This window comes from Macaca fascicularis, chromosome 2, assembly GCF_037993035.2.
Source record: "Macaca fascicularis isolate 582-1 chromosome 2, T2T-MFA8v1.1".
Classification (NCBI taxonomy): Eukaryota; Metazoa; Chordata; class Mammalia; order Primates; family Cercopithecidae; genus Macaca; species Macaca fascicularis.
The window spans coordinates 118,791,603-118,806,549 of NC_088376.1; the positions used below are offsets into that span (position 1 = coordinate 118,791,603).

A 14,947-nucleotide genomic window follows, 5' to 3' on the forward strand; every position below is an offset into this window, starting at 1 on the left:
AGGGTGGGAGTGAAGACAGGCTTTATTTTTGCTCCTTCATCCATCAGTCATTAACATTTGGCTTTGTTAAACACAATGAAAATTGTGTTTTTAACATGACTCTGGTTCCTTCATGATAGGCAATCAAATTTCCTTTTGACTCTTCATTTCCTCAGCTGCTTAAAAAAGACAATGAGAGGAGGCTGAGGCAGGAGAATTGCTTGAACCCGGGAGATGGAGGTTGTGGTGAGCTGAGATCATGCCATTGCACTCACTCCAGCCTGGGCAACAAGAGTGAGACTCCATCTCAAAAAAAAAAAAAAAAAAAAAAAAAAAAGAAAGAAAGAAAGAAAAGAAAATGGGACTACCATGTCCTGGTCCTGATGCTCCATAGGTTCGCTGTGCAAATTACACTCGAGAATGTAAATTAAACCAGTTTGTGGATGTTACAGACTTAGACCAATATGACTAGGCATATCATTCCTGTTGGTAGCGTTGATAGCTGATTACTAGTAAAACAAATTATTTGATATTAAACTAAGGCTGAAGGCAAAACGGTGTGTCTAAAAAGGATCTGATGGTGTATAAAATGATTCTTAAATATTTTAGAGTCTCTGGGCTGTTCAAAATTGACATTATTAAGATCATTAATAGATGGATGCCCAAATCAGAATTTTTCAAATGCTATTGGTCTGTAAGGTGGTTTCCTGCAATAACAGACTTTGTGAGTGTGTGCAGGGTATGTTTAAAGGATGTTTCCTACTCCCTTTCCTCTGCTGGTCCCTTATCTTTGGAGTGCTGCAAGTGCCTGCAGTGTTTTAAGTCAAACATGATCCCTATTACCTCAGTTATAGAAAAAAAGAGGGGCAATGGTGTTTAGCAATATAAAATGGATTTCCCTGCTTCCCGACATTTCAAGGCTGGCCACCCCCTCTCAATGGGGGAGCTGAAGTGCTGCCTCTTAGACAAATTCGACTGGATTAAAGCAGCAAGTTGAAAAGAGATCAACCCTCCAATGTTGCCAAGATGCATTGCATCTGTAAGCTGGGGAGCGCAGGCTATGTCTGAAAAACCCCTGTTGACTCAAAGGATACTGCAACAAATCTCTTAATGTAACCCTAATACTGCAAACAAGGTGCAAAACCTAGACAAATCAGTAAAAGAAAGAAAAAAAAAACCACTCTACCCCAAATAGAGTAAGACTGAATGAAATCTTCAATAGGCTCAAACCTCCTTTAAGGAAAAATCCTTCTCTAACAGGAGGATCCTGATGCATTAAGCAGCTCTACATTTTTCCCATACATGAAGACCCTACCTGGCAGGGCTTATTAAATCATGCCCTCATGTGCTTACATGCAGGGAATTAATATCACACCCAGATTAAAGGGCTTTGACAATAACCTGCTCATCTGCAAAGCCAGCTTCCCAACTGCTGTGTAACTCCACCTTCCTTCCTCTCCTGTGGCTCTTAATGGTTGGGTGAGCATGTAACTGCTGGTAGAGGAAGGAGGCAGTTAAATACCTCCCACAACAACAGTTCAGACATTTGTCCCCATTTCCTTCTTTACCTGTGGCCTCACAGAGAGCCACCGCAGGGTTACTCTACAGCTTCTGCTCTTAAAAACAAGCAAACAAATAAACTGCCACTTTTATTTCCCAATGGTGGGAAATCACATACGCCGTCTGGCTCACTTTTTAGTAGTTTGGGGGATTTTTAGTAGTCTCTGGGGAATAAAGAAAAAAGAGACATCTGTGATATCTTTCTATTTCTTAACCTGCTGAGTTTTAAACACAGTATCCTGCAATCTACTTGTGAGAAAAGAAGTATTGGGAAAGAGGCAAGTGGCTCGCAAGAGCTATTTCAAAATGCATGCCAGGATATCCTTGGCTGCAGTTCTGAGAGGACTGGCCCAGGTGTGGCAATGGTCAAAATCTCTGAACCCTTCTTCCATGCAATATACATCAGCACCAATAAGAGGTTTCTTCATGGGTTGTTGAATTTGAAGGCTTCATCCCTACATGAAACAAAACTCAAGGCTTCTTCCAAGAAGTGGGCCATGAAATTAGATATACAATGCAAAAAAAAAAAAATCTACTGCCTCTTATCTGGGCAAACTTTAGACATACGAGCTTGGTTGGAAAACTGATATTAAAAGCCTAAAATATGTAACTTTTCTTATCAGGTTACTATCATGGGGAACTAAAAATTCCTGGTGTTTTGTATGTTCCATAGCTATACTTTAGTAAGGCCTGATATACGGTGTTAATTTTTCTTCAGTGGAGGAAACATGAAAATATATTTATGTGTGCACATACATATATATGTATAGATAATGTATATTCAAAGATGCACTCAGAGGAAGTTAGGGAGAGAAGTTTCTAGCTAAACATGATCTTGTGAAATTCTTCCATATGTGGAAAAGTCCTCAGTTCATCTGACATAGAGTGATACATACATATATACACACAGGATGCTATGTATACATTTATCCCACATTCAGTTAACCTCAAAACATAAAATAAATTCTTTTTATTCCTCCCTAAGCAAAAGCTAGGAATAACAACTCTATATACAGAATTCATCTTCTGGGGGCAACAGAGCAGGTTGGACCCCTTGCCTGTCTGTCAGAGTTCAAAGGGCTGCACTTTGACTAATCTGCCGGTGAAAGTGCAAGGGAAGCAGAGCATCAATCACGAAAGCTTGCCCTGCATTCACAAAGAGGGGCTCAGTGGGAGTAGGGGATCCCACGGCCTTGAGCTGGTGCCCCAGGAGGGGCTGCTGTGACTGCTTCATTCTTCTGGTGGACTGTGAGGCCCCACCAACTTCTTGTTGACTAAACACAAAATGCAGAAGGAGGACAAAAGCAGGTGGGTTTTATGAAAAAAGATCTAGGGCCAGGAAACACATGGGCCTGGAGTTGTCATCTGCCTCCAGCCACAACATCAATGAGGGCCTAATCGCGGGGATGGCTGGAAATTCCCCTCTTTGAGGAATGCTCTTATAGGATGCTGACTAATTCTACCAGAGAGCAGTACCCAAGGCTCAGGTGTATGCAGAAGGGACAGGGGTAGGAGGGTGAGACAGCAAAAGCCCTGCTTTTCTTTTCTGAGCCAACTCTACCTTATGGCTCTTTTGCCTGTAGAAAGAGGGGAGAAGGAACATGTTTAGGGACCAGAAATCTCAAAACCAAGGCAGTGAGTGCTGCAGCCTCTCTGAAGCAGAGTATAGGTTCAGTACTCTAAACATCTGCCTGTATGCAAGAATCCAGAATCCATACACAGAAAGGAAAAGCAGATTTCTATCAACCGTTATAAATTAGGTCACTGGGATCATTTTACTATATCTTAAAATGCAATCTATGTATCAGTTCTGTGACCACCAGTTTGAAGAGAAGGCCAAATCTAGGCATGGGTTCTTTAGTAACCAAGAAATTTGATAGTTTATGGCAAAACAACATGTGTCCCAAGTAGAATTCTACAGGAATTTTCAGCAGAAAATGGAAGTGAACATTCAATGCTCTGAAATATGTCCAATGGTACAAACACACACCTTGGCTGAGAGCCAACACATGCTGGGACCACACAGTCATCAGGAGCAGCAGAGAAAGCACCAAGGATTACTATTTATATCCACAGACAGATTCTGGAAATTACCAAGTAGAGTGGATAATATTTAGAATTAGGACAATCAGTTTCCTAGGACTAGATCCATAGAATGGACAGACACCTTAAAGTTCATAATGCAAAAGGGAAAACCTAGCTTCTACCACAGAAAAGTCACTCTCTGAAAGTACCCCTAGCACCCTGGCTAATCTGACAGCAGCCCTTAGCAGAATAAAGCATCCTCTGTTTTGCTCTGGGGGCACAGTTTGCTCCAGATCCTTGCATGTTCAGAAGCTCAGGGGAGAGTGAGCAAGGGAATGTGAGTCCTGGCAATCCACTGCCAAGAACCCCCTGTGATCCAGAGCAGTTCCCCTTCCCCTCTGGGCCAGTGTCTCCACTACTTGAGGATCTCATTCTGGTGACTCCATGGAAGCAGAAGAGTTTGCAATTGGCACAGGGATAGCAGGAATAGAGAAGAGTAAACAGGAACAGGGAAAATGGGGGGAAATGGAAGGAATAAAGTCACAAAACAGAATAATGGAAATAAAGACAATGAAAGCTGGAGCAAATGGAAAGAGAACAGATGAGATGATATTTTTTTCTTTTTCTGTTTTTTTTTTTTCTTTTTTCTTTTTTTCTTTTTTTTTTTTTTGAGATGAAGTTTCGCTCTTGTTGCCCAGGCTGGAGTGCAATGGCGTGATCTCGGCTCACTGCAACCTCCACCTCCCAGGTTCAAGTGATTCTCCTGCCTCAGCCTCCCAAGTAGCTGGGATTACAGGCACTCACAACCACACCCAGCTAATTTTTGTATTTTTAGTAGAGACGGAGTTTCAGAACGTTGGCCAGGCTGGTCTCGAACTCCTGACCTCAGGTGATCTGACTGCCTCAGCCTCCCAATGTGTTGGGATTACAGGCGTGAGCCACTACGCCCGGCCAAGATGACATTTAATTCAATTTTGGAAAATAAACAAAACAGGATAAAATTTACTACAATTCAATGGGAAAGGGAAAATGCACATTTGCACTCAAGAATAAGTGGAGCCATCATAGTTGTGCAATCACAAATACACGTGGTTACTTAGATGTATCCAAGAGGTTTGCCACCAATGTGCAGTACTCAGAGACTTAGGCTTTCATCTGAGGCCTGTTGATTTTCAGTTTTGTGATTCTGGATCATTAACAACCTCTGAGTTTCTTTATTTATACAATGGGGATACTTCCATCTGCCCTTCCTATTTCCCGAAGTTACTATAGGAGCAGTTCATTCAACAGACATTTACAGAGTACCTAGTAAGGGCCAGACACATGTGAACATGTGACAAAGAATCTGAATATAAAATGTGAAATTCAACCAAATTTTTTGGTAATTGATCGCATAAGTATCATGTCTCCATGCTCCTAAACTCATAGCCCTCATTTAGAAGTAAGTTTTCTGTAAGTAAAATGTGAAATGAAATTTAAAACTTAAATATGATCAGAAAGTCTCAAAGGTGGTCAAAATCCCTTGAGCTCTCCAACACCTATGAGCGAGTATTTCCATTCAGTGAAGGAGGAAGAGGAGAGAAGAGTTTCCTCTTGTGAGTTTTTCACTTTCAAAAGTGGCCACCTACTCTGAGGTTACCAGCCCCAAAATGTTTAGGTTCTTTGTCATTTAGGCCCTTCCCAGCTAGAATTAGAGTGGCAAGTGCTTTAACAAATAGAAGTAGATTTTGCACAAACAAGCAGTGAGATCCAGGTCCTTGAAGACCTAACACCCAATCCAAGACCCAGGAAGAGAAATGTGAGTCCTAGATGCACAAAGGGTAGCCTGCATGGTGCCTGACATTTTAAGTTGGCTGGAGTGTGGACCTCATGCTAATGCTGTGCTTTTCTTATTCACCAGGTTAGTATATACCTGGAAGCCACTGGAATGAGCTTAATAAAATATGACTTGTACTGGGACAGTAAAACTTGTATGACGCCTAGAAAAAGGAAAGTAGAAAGACTTAATATCATTGATATGTTTTAAGGCAGGGAAGGAGATACTATTTAAAGAAAATGACAGATGAGACTGATGACAACAGGTACAGAGAATATTTAGGAAAAGCTGAATTTCTACTTGGCTTTGTGAAATCAATCTTGGTAACCTAAGAAACATCTCTAACATGTCTCCAGCATGTTTCATTTACTCTTTGGACTTTATTGTTTCTCAAAACACATGAGCAGCTTGTGTCATGGGAAATATTTGTTGTCTGCCCCCGTGGTCACTTCTTGCTTTGAAGGATTTCCCAAGTCATTATTGGGATTTGTCTGGATATTCTACTTGGACATATTCAATGGCTGTGACCATCCTAGGGGTCACAGCCCACCAGCTATTAAATGCTTCTTTTTCAGGTAGGGGGCTAGATTATTGAACTGCCACACTGCACTGACTTCTCTTACATCTTCTCCAAATTTTCCCACCTCCTCAGTAATCCCTGAAGAGCTGTGTATTTATGACTATTGTTGATATCCTGGGTCCTCAACCTTAATGACTCCCTTAGTTTAGATCTACTGGGTTCTTGGGATCACTTATTCTCAGATGTCAGTGCCTTTAAGAAGGTATCCCAGGAAATGAATGGAAGAGGCACTTCCATTTTCTGTTGTGCAAAGCAAGAAGTTGCCTGAAAATCCCACCTTCTGATAAAAAATACTGCTGGAAACTGGTTCAGTCATGTTATAAAATGGGTCGTCTCTTTTTTCACCTGATACTCTGAGAACAATATTTCTCAGAGCACAGATGTTACTGAAAAGAAAAAAGAAATCTACAATCAAATAAGTCTGGGAAATACTGGATTAAATTAAATTGGAGGGCTTTCTTTCTTATATGACTTTTTAGATCCTTTGATCTGCTAATTGCCCCAGGAAGCTCGAAGATAGAGTTATAATACGGAGCACTTTCACAAAATTCTTTGCCCAGAGAGTCTTTGTTTCAAGGCTTTCCTCATGGGACTAATGCTCTAAAAGTTACTTTGGGAAATGCTAGTCTAGACTTACAATACTTGGATTCAGTTTCTCTTAAGGAGCAAGAAAAATCACAGTGAAGGAGAAAGGAACATGGAAGAAATGGAAAAAGAATATAATCATGTAAGTACCTGGCAATACTTAAATTGAATTACCTAAGGAAAAATGAGTTTTTTCTGGAAAAGTAACAAGGCAACTGATTTTTCCTATTTCTCCACTTTCATGTGTTCTGATCTCTTAACAAAGCTCAAGAGGCAATATCAACATTTTGTAGTCCTTCTTCCATAAGTCATTGTTGGTCAAGTCTTTAGGGCCACAGGAAGTCCAGTGTTGGAAGATTCACAGAAAGGGAATCAGGAATCCCTGGAAGAGACCTTTCCCCTTGAAGTCAGGTCAGCTAACACGGGTACGTTATGAACATTTAGTTAAAATCTCATCCACATCACCCCATTATTAGGACTCTCATGCTTTCATATGGCTGTCATTTTTCTCCTAAGAAGAAACATATACTCATATGTACCCTAGATGTATTAGTGTATGCGGGCTACGCAATTAAGTGTAGGGTTTGTAATCAATTGGGAAAGATAACTATTGATAACTATTATCCATTGATAACTATTTTATTCTGGGACTTAGATTGGTAACAGTACATATACTGATATACTAGTTGTTGATTACCAAATCTGAAATCTTCAGCACAGGGGAACGTATCATTCCACTAGACCTGCGATGCCCAGTCAAAAGGGGTATCCAGCTCAGGAGATACAGCCATCTCCAACACTGGTGCCAATCTACTCTCACACTAGGGTTCCTTGCTTAATCTCTCCTTCTCTAATTAGAAGAGTCTAGCAAAGGAGTCTTACTGACTTGATGACTTCAACTTAAAACCACAAAAATACCCTTCTGGTCAAGAGTATTTTACTTTCACAGTGAACCCCACTACAGAATAAGTTTCTAAGGTATGGGCCCCTAATTAAGTTGGAGCTACCTTTTATCTGTCTTATTCTGATTGACATGAACCAGATGACCTGGATTCTTATTCTAGGACTAGACAGCAAATGCCTTGAAGACAGGGGTTCTGTCCATCATGCTGTTCCCCAAGTGCCACATCATGGCTGCCATGGAATTAGGTTAAGAACTCGGAACAGGATTCCAGCCTATTCACCCACTTCCTGGGCCCCGGCTTTCTCATCTGGAGAAGGGGATGAGGTGAACTGCCTCTATGCCCATCGGCTGCTTAGAGTGTTCACTGAGATGGTGGATGTGAAAGTGAAAGACCATCACCATCTTCCTAACAGTAGTAGTGAGAAGCATGTGCCAAAGGTCTCAACAATATGCCTTAGCCAGATACTCTTCAAGGAATGCTAACTCTTCTGGGAAGGACACCACCCTATGACAACCTCTAGTGTCGGTGGACAAACATGAGAGTCAACCAAATAGACGAGACACCCTAGTTTGTGATCACAGCTCTCTGGAAAAGTAGCAAGAGCCTAGCTTTTGTAAGAAATATCATTCACAAGATGTGCTCTGGTGCTTCATTCCCAGTAGAACATATGAGCATATGTGTCTCTGTGATGAGACAAGCTGGTTTGTTATCTCAGCAGGTCCCTGGGTGACCCACTCCCCTGACTTGGCTCCAAATCCTTCTTTCTACTCTTAGGGTGCTCTCTGTTTTTCTCTCTGTTGGGTTTGAGTGGGAGAACTCAGGATGGTCTTCTAGCATGTGTGGCTCAGAAAGAATGGCCAATGTGGGGACTGCAGGCTTCCACCAATAAAACCTCATACTCTCCCAATCTGAGAGAAGGCCAAGGAGAAAAGGGCAGGGACCAGGGATGAGAATGAGTTGTTTTAGTTAGCAGGATGCCAGGTCTACTGGGGCAGGCAAAGGTGGGGAGGTGGTAGTGGTGGTGGTGGTGATGGTGAAGGGTGATAATTGAATAAATAAAACCAAAACAAAACCAAAACGCAGACATACAAGATAATGACATGAAATTGACACCGCTCTCCATATTTCAGATCTCCAAATCAAGAGCATATTTTGGCAGCTAAAACATGAAATCATGCCCTGTCTGTACTTGGCTTCAGAAGTCTAAATTATTTCTATGTGAACAGCTTCAGCAATGTTGGGGTCTCTGAGGGCAAAAGCTTCCAGGTACAAAGGTCAGGTCAAGCTCAGTGCTGGCTGCCTCGCTGCATAGCTCCCAGGAGAACTTCTAATGCTGTGTTCTATATAAACAGCTCCCCCAGGACTTGTACTCCAGGTAAAACAACTTGGAAATTTCAAATCTTAACTTCTTTGGGACGCTAGCAACAGGAGGTGAAAAGGAAACAGAGCCACCTGAAAAGTTTTAGGAGCATCACAAGTATCTCCTCCCCCAGCAAACAATTAAACTGCCTCTTCACACAGGTAATTCTGACAAGCCCTCACCCTGCCATATCCAAAGGAGTGCATACTTATCCAGATGGTTCTATTTTGTTACCTATTTCTCCCATCTATGGAAATGTATCAGTTGCACTAGGATCACCAAAAGTGGGGGCAGGGGGAGGCGAGAATCTTAGTACAATGAAGTAAGAAATATTGCTCATATTGACTATATTATCCTGCTAGTTTGCATTTAATTTCCTAATTTCCATAAAATTCACCTTCAAGAGTTTTAATACTAAACACTGTAAATAGTTTTTGCATTTGGTGGGTGAATGTAAATATTGCTGTAAAACCACAGGCGGTTTTGTTTTTGTCAATCCATCTTTTCATGTGCTTTACTTAGTCAAGGGAGGAGATAGGGTCCAAATCAAATAAACCAGACTCCTTGACTTCACTGGCTAAAACGCCAGCAAAACGGATTTCTCTCCTTGTTGTTTTACTCCACCATTAATTTGCATCACTAAAGAATTTTCTAGGAAAGTGCTCAGCGAACTCAAGGCTTCTCTGGTTGCCAAGCTCATGGAAACAAAGTGCTTTCTCTTAAAACTCTGAAAAAGACATTCCAAAGTAACCCTCCATGAGATACCGAGCCAGCAATAGACTACATATCTATGAAAGAAGAAAGGAGGGGAGGAAAGAAAATGCATAACATAAACAAGAAAAGACAAAACCTTAAAGAGGAAGGAGAAAGAAAAACATTTAGATTCCTTGACTGATGGAAATAAATACCAAAGCTATTAGTTTCAGTTCAAAGAACGTATCACTTTATGCTGTTTATTATTTCTTGAGGATTATTTATTTTATCTTAAAATATCTAAAGGGTAAAAGGGGTCTTGGAGGTAAGCAGCGATGAAACTGACCTGGTCGGGAGAGGGCCTGTGATTGGAATGTTGCGACCTCCCAGGAGATCGATGGTGGTGGTGATGGTGGTGGTGATGGTAATGGTGATGGTCCTCATCGTAGTTGTCTGCCATCAACTTCATTCTGTTCTGGGTCTGTGCAGAACAAAAACCAAGGAAGATTCCATCAGGAGCTAGAAGATCAGTCAAAGAGATTCAGGGCATAATTACAGTACCTATAGGGATCCCTTTGTTCCTAATCCAGGAATTTTCACTGTTAGTCAAGTTGAAACTTAATAAAGAAAGCACCATGCCATTAACTTTGGTGAAAAAAGCTTTGTCACATCCTTAAAGCTATTATGTTACATCTGTAAATGTTAATGTACTTCCTCCTTGTGATTTAAAAGGGAAAAAATGGACATACTCTAAGATGCTTTGCTTTACATTGTCAAGCAATCACAGAGATCCAGGGCGAGCTTGCAATCGCAGAGTACCAACAATTATGACTGAGATTCTAGACGGACACTCTAGAGCAAGCTGGAGATGGAAGTCCTGGATGGAAAGATGGGAAGGGCCGGATGGAAACACAGAACTACAGATAGACAATGGTCTCACAAGACAAGGCAGAGAAATCCACTCAAAAGCTGCCAAATGCAAATATACTGATGGAGATGGTTTACTGCTATGATGACTTCTTGGGAAATGGCTCTCTATGGACATTTTAACTGATTTTCTTCCTTGAGGGAACTGAGCAAAAGGTACAAAGTCAATGGGAGAAGAACTGACCACTCTAATTTACAATCCATGATGCCTGTCACATGAGGCAACTTGGAGTCATGGTTAAACCCCCAGGGCCATAGAAGCGTACTGCTTTATTATGCACGGCAGGAAATGGACCAGTGATGAACTGGCCTGACAGGCTCTCAGAATCTAGAAAAATGCCTAAAGACCACGGGAAAAGAGCAAACAAAATTATCCAGCTCAGAAAGTCAGGAAATATGGGTCTGATGATAGACCTGCCTGGATTCAAGGGATTCAAGTCCTGGCTCCACCTCTTTGCTGGTTATGTGACCTTAAGAGAGTAAACTATAAACCTTAATTTCCTCAACTCTAAAATGGGATTAATAGTGCCTCTTTCCTTGGGGTTGCTGCTAGGAGCAAATGATGTGATGGACTTCAAGTGTCAGTCCAGTAACTGGCAATGAAAGTCAAATGCTGTCATTACTATAGTTACTGCTGTTACTGTTTGCTATAAGACATTTTTCCTCCTTTGTATGTGCTGCTTCCTTTGCTTGCAATGCCTCCCTGGCCCCTTTCTTCACCTTTAACTTCTATGACTGGCTAACTCAAACTATTTACTCTAGGAGCCTTTTCCTGACCCTGTCCTTGAGGCTGGGTGACACGTGCCTCCTGCGCACCATGGCTCTATAACCACAGATTTATCCGTCTGTATGTCCATAGACCTTGAAGCTATTTCTTTCATCTGCCTCTCCCCAGAATCTCGCATAGGGCCTAGCAGATGTAGATATACAATACATGCTGCTGTAATGAGTGACCAAAAGAATGAAGGGGCCATGATTTTGAGGGATGCTGCCATCCTAGAGACAAGCTGCATGTTTGTTTTCAGCAGGGAGGGTCACGGAGAGTTGAGGACATTTCATGAGTTGCCATAACAATCCCACTGGTGGCTCAAGATGACAATGAACCAACACTACTTTCAGAGAGCCAGAAGTCAGGGGTTGGCAGAGCCTCCAACCAGTTGGAGTTTTATTATGTAATATAAATAACACACTGACAATAAAGAAAATCTGGGCCTAACATTGTGTATTCTTATAGTATTTTTCACATACAATCCAACTTATTCTCAATACTTTCCCAGGAGCAATTATTATCCTCATTTGGCAGCTAGAAAGGTAAGGGGTAGATTTCAGTCCCGAGAGTCTCTTTCTTGACATAGAACATGGAGATTTTCTGGGTCATCCAATTCTCAATCTCCAGGCTTTTTCCCTTGTCTTGCTGCTAGCAGAAAAGGCAAACAGCTAAACAGGTAGAAAGAGATTTCCCATAAAATGCTTTGGTTCTGTTAAGTTTTGGAAACACCTCACATCCCAATTCTATCTGCCAGAAGATGTCTCATGATTTACTCACTCCTTTTTTAAAAATGTGTACAATATTTGAAAGCCCCCAAAGTGAATGTTAAAAAAAAAACTGTGTATATGAATAAAAACAATAAAAATAGAGGGAAAGATCCACTTAAAATTAAATTAAAAAATCCCAGGCAACTTTTGGCAGCTGAGAGCATTTCCATCCTTCACTTGTCTACTTAAAGTGTCAGAAGACCCAATGGGCAAGTTATGCTTTGTGAGAAAGAGCAGGTCAGTGGAGCTGCTGCAGACTAAGTACTGAGATTCCCCTTAGTCAGTCTGCCATTGCACATGAGATTCTGAAATTCGGCGTTCACACCTAAAATTCCAGTATTGTCAGAATCCTGTACTTTTGAACTCATGAAGTAATAAATCTGGAATTGTTTCTTCTAAATAGAATTCTGAGAGCCTGAGGGGAGCTGTAAGATCTGCTGTGGGCAAGAAGGAAGGGACTCGCTCGAGAATGAAGGATGGAGCCTAAATGAACAAATAATAATTCTGCTATTGTAAACATCGTAATATCCTCATCCTCTGGGGAAGCTCCTGTGATTTTATGAGATTATTTTCTTACCAGCAACAAGCCTAAAGTTCCCTACCTTTGAACTGTATCCCATAAAAGAATGTACAAGCTAAACAAGATGCTATATGCAGTCCTAAATGTGTCTGCTAAAATGAGGTGTTGGAGAGTAGGCATGTCATGGGATAAAGACTGTAAATGAATGATGTCATCTTTCCAATTTGGTGCTGAAATATAAATAAACCACGCTGTTCATGTGAATACCAGATCTGGGGGAAATGTACACAGAGCAATTGTGAGCGGAAGAGGCTTCTTTTGATTAGTCTGGGCTGGAAGAGAAGAGTGTGAAACAGAGATGAGAAATGAGAGTTTGGTCTGATACTCTAGATCGTTTTTATTTATCTTGCTTGTAACATATCCCCTAAACTGTGACCAATTTCTTACTGGCTAGTTGCTGGTGTTCTCTCCTATAAAAACAGTTTGATCAATCTTGATCCTTTAATTGTCAAATTTAAAATGGATCTCCTAAATTTTTTTTTTTTTTTTTTAGATCTGCACTACCTAGCTTCATCCACACCCAATTATGTCGGTTTACACCTAAACAAGGGTCTGGAAAGATAAGAAGTCACAAATAACACTCCCTAACAGTCAATGAAAGAAAAACTACAGAAATTTGTAACAAGGATTGGACACGGATACTGTTTGTTCAAATAATTCTAGGCAAACTTACCAGGTGATCCCATATATAATGGTTCACAGCCCTGTAGCCTCAGATGCTTGAGGTGCCCACTGAAAAGCCCGAAGCAGCAAATCTTCCAGGCAGGCAAAACTAAAAACCCAGGAAAATTAATATAGAGTTGGAGAGGGATTGCTTTCCACAGCACAGCACTTGGGAACTCAGGGACTCATTTAGCGATTCACTGAGGCCCATTTTTATTTCCTTTGCAGTGTCTACCAAACTGCTGACCAGACACTTTTGCCTTTGGCTAACTGTGTTATACTCTTTTTACTATATTATGTCATGACTGTGGAGACAAATCTAATCAGATTTCATTTTCTACTTCCTCTTTCTTCCAGGCGCCACCTTATTTCTCTGGGGCCATCGCCTCCTAACAGCTCTCCTGCCGCACTCTCACCTCCCATTGAACACATTCCATAGCCAGAGTGACATCAGCTTTCTGTTCCTCCCTGGATTCAAGTTCTTGGGAGGCTCCCGCCACACTCAGGAAAATGGCCTGGGTCTTTGACATACTTAGGTATCTTTTGCTAGGTGACTGCTAGTTACTTCCACAGTCATACCTCCTGATCTCCTTGTCCCAGCCTTGGGACATGCTATTCTCTCTCTTCGTCCTGCTCTTCACTCTCTACCCCTTAAACCTGAGTTATGCCCATTAGTTCTCTGGTCTTAGCTTCAACGCCATCATCTCCAGAGATAACTTTCCTACGCCTGCCTCTTCCACTGCTTTCAGCAGAATGCTGTAGCCACTCCCCTGGGTCTCTGCCATCACAGCACTTATCTGAACCAATGGTAACTAACTGCAGGTTCGCTTGGCTTTCTCCACCACTAGGTTGAAAATCTCTTGAGGGAAGTACTACATGTGGATTGCCCTTGCACTCCCCATCTAGGGCAGAGTCTCATGTCTTAGCTGTTAAGTAAAGGTGTGTTAAAGTATATGAGTGTAAAAATGGACGGATGGAGAGGGCACACAGGCTACTGTGGAAAAGATAAGAGGGAAGATGTGAGTCTAGGATGAGCCAGTTGAGTATTTAACTTTTGATGTGATAGTTTAACTTTTCCTGTTTATTTGTTTTTGTTTGTTGTAATTCTTGGGAGTGGCGAAGGCAGAGTATGTGCATAGCTTTGGAGCTGTTGGGAAAGTCTAATTGGTCTTCTTCAAGAAATATCCCATTCCTTAGATAATTGGACCCAGTGAAATACTATACCACCTCCCTGATTACTTACCTCATTAAGAATAAGGGGTGTTGGGGTGTTATCAGTTTCATTTCTTACTATCCCCTAGTGTTTGGGGGAACAGGAGCCTTTAGAAAACCTCTGTTAGTGCCAAAAGTCAAACATGGAAAACTGAAACTTTATCCATTAACTAAAATATCTGATGAACACCATCTGTGAAAAGGTGCCAGATATTCCAACTCTTTTGACATTTCTGAAGAGTTTATCCAAGGAGCTCTTGAAACAAAATGAAAATCCTTGATTGACTAGTAATAGACTCAATTGCCTAATGGCAATATGTAGTGATAAACACGTCGTATTAAAACTGCTTTTAAAAATATTTTAGCAAGGTGGCAATAACAAACTATGCTTTGATCAGTCATCTGGATCAAGTTAACAATAAAACCTTCATGAATATGGTTTAAATAAGAAAAAAATATAATAAGATCTGTTGCTATGGGATATGGAGATAATACTGTACAACAGCAATTACAGTTTTATTCTATC

General features: G+C 41.2%; 1 protein-coding gene across 17 annotated transcripts in view; it reads right to left on the reverse strand.

Moving 5' to 3' along the window:
• Positions 1-14,947, reverse strand: part of ERC2 (ELKS/RAB6-interacting/CAST family member 2) — a 974,891-nt gene that overhangs the window by 190,976 nt on the left and 768,968 nt on the right. For all 17 annotated transcript variants that reach the window (XR_012431280.1, XR_012431279.1, XR_012431278.1 and 14 more), the window contains one exon: positions 9,850-9,984. Coding sequence is in view for 9 of the 17 variants with exons in the window: in XM_015446056.3 (XP_015301542.3) it covers positions 9,850-9,984 (135 nt within the window). In the remaining 8 variants the exon portion in view is untranslated. The remainder of the gene's footprint in view (positions 1-9,849; positions 9,985-14,947) is intronic.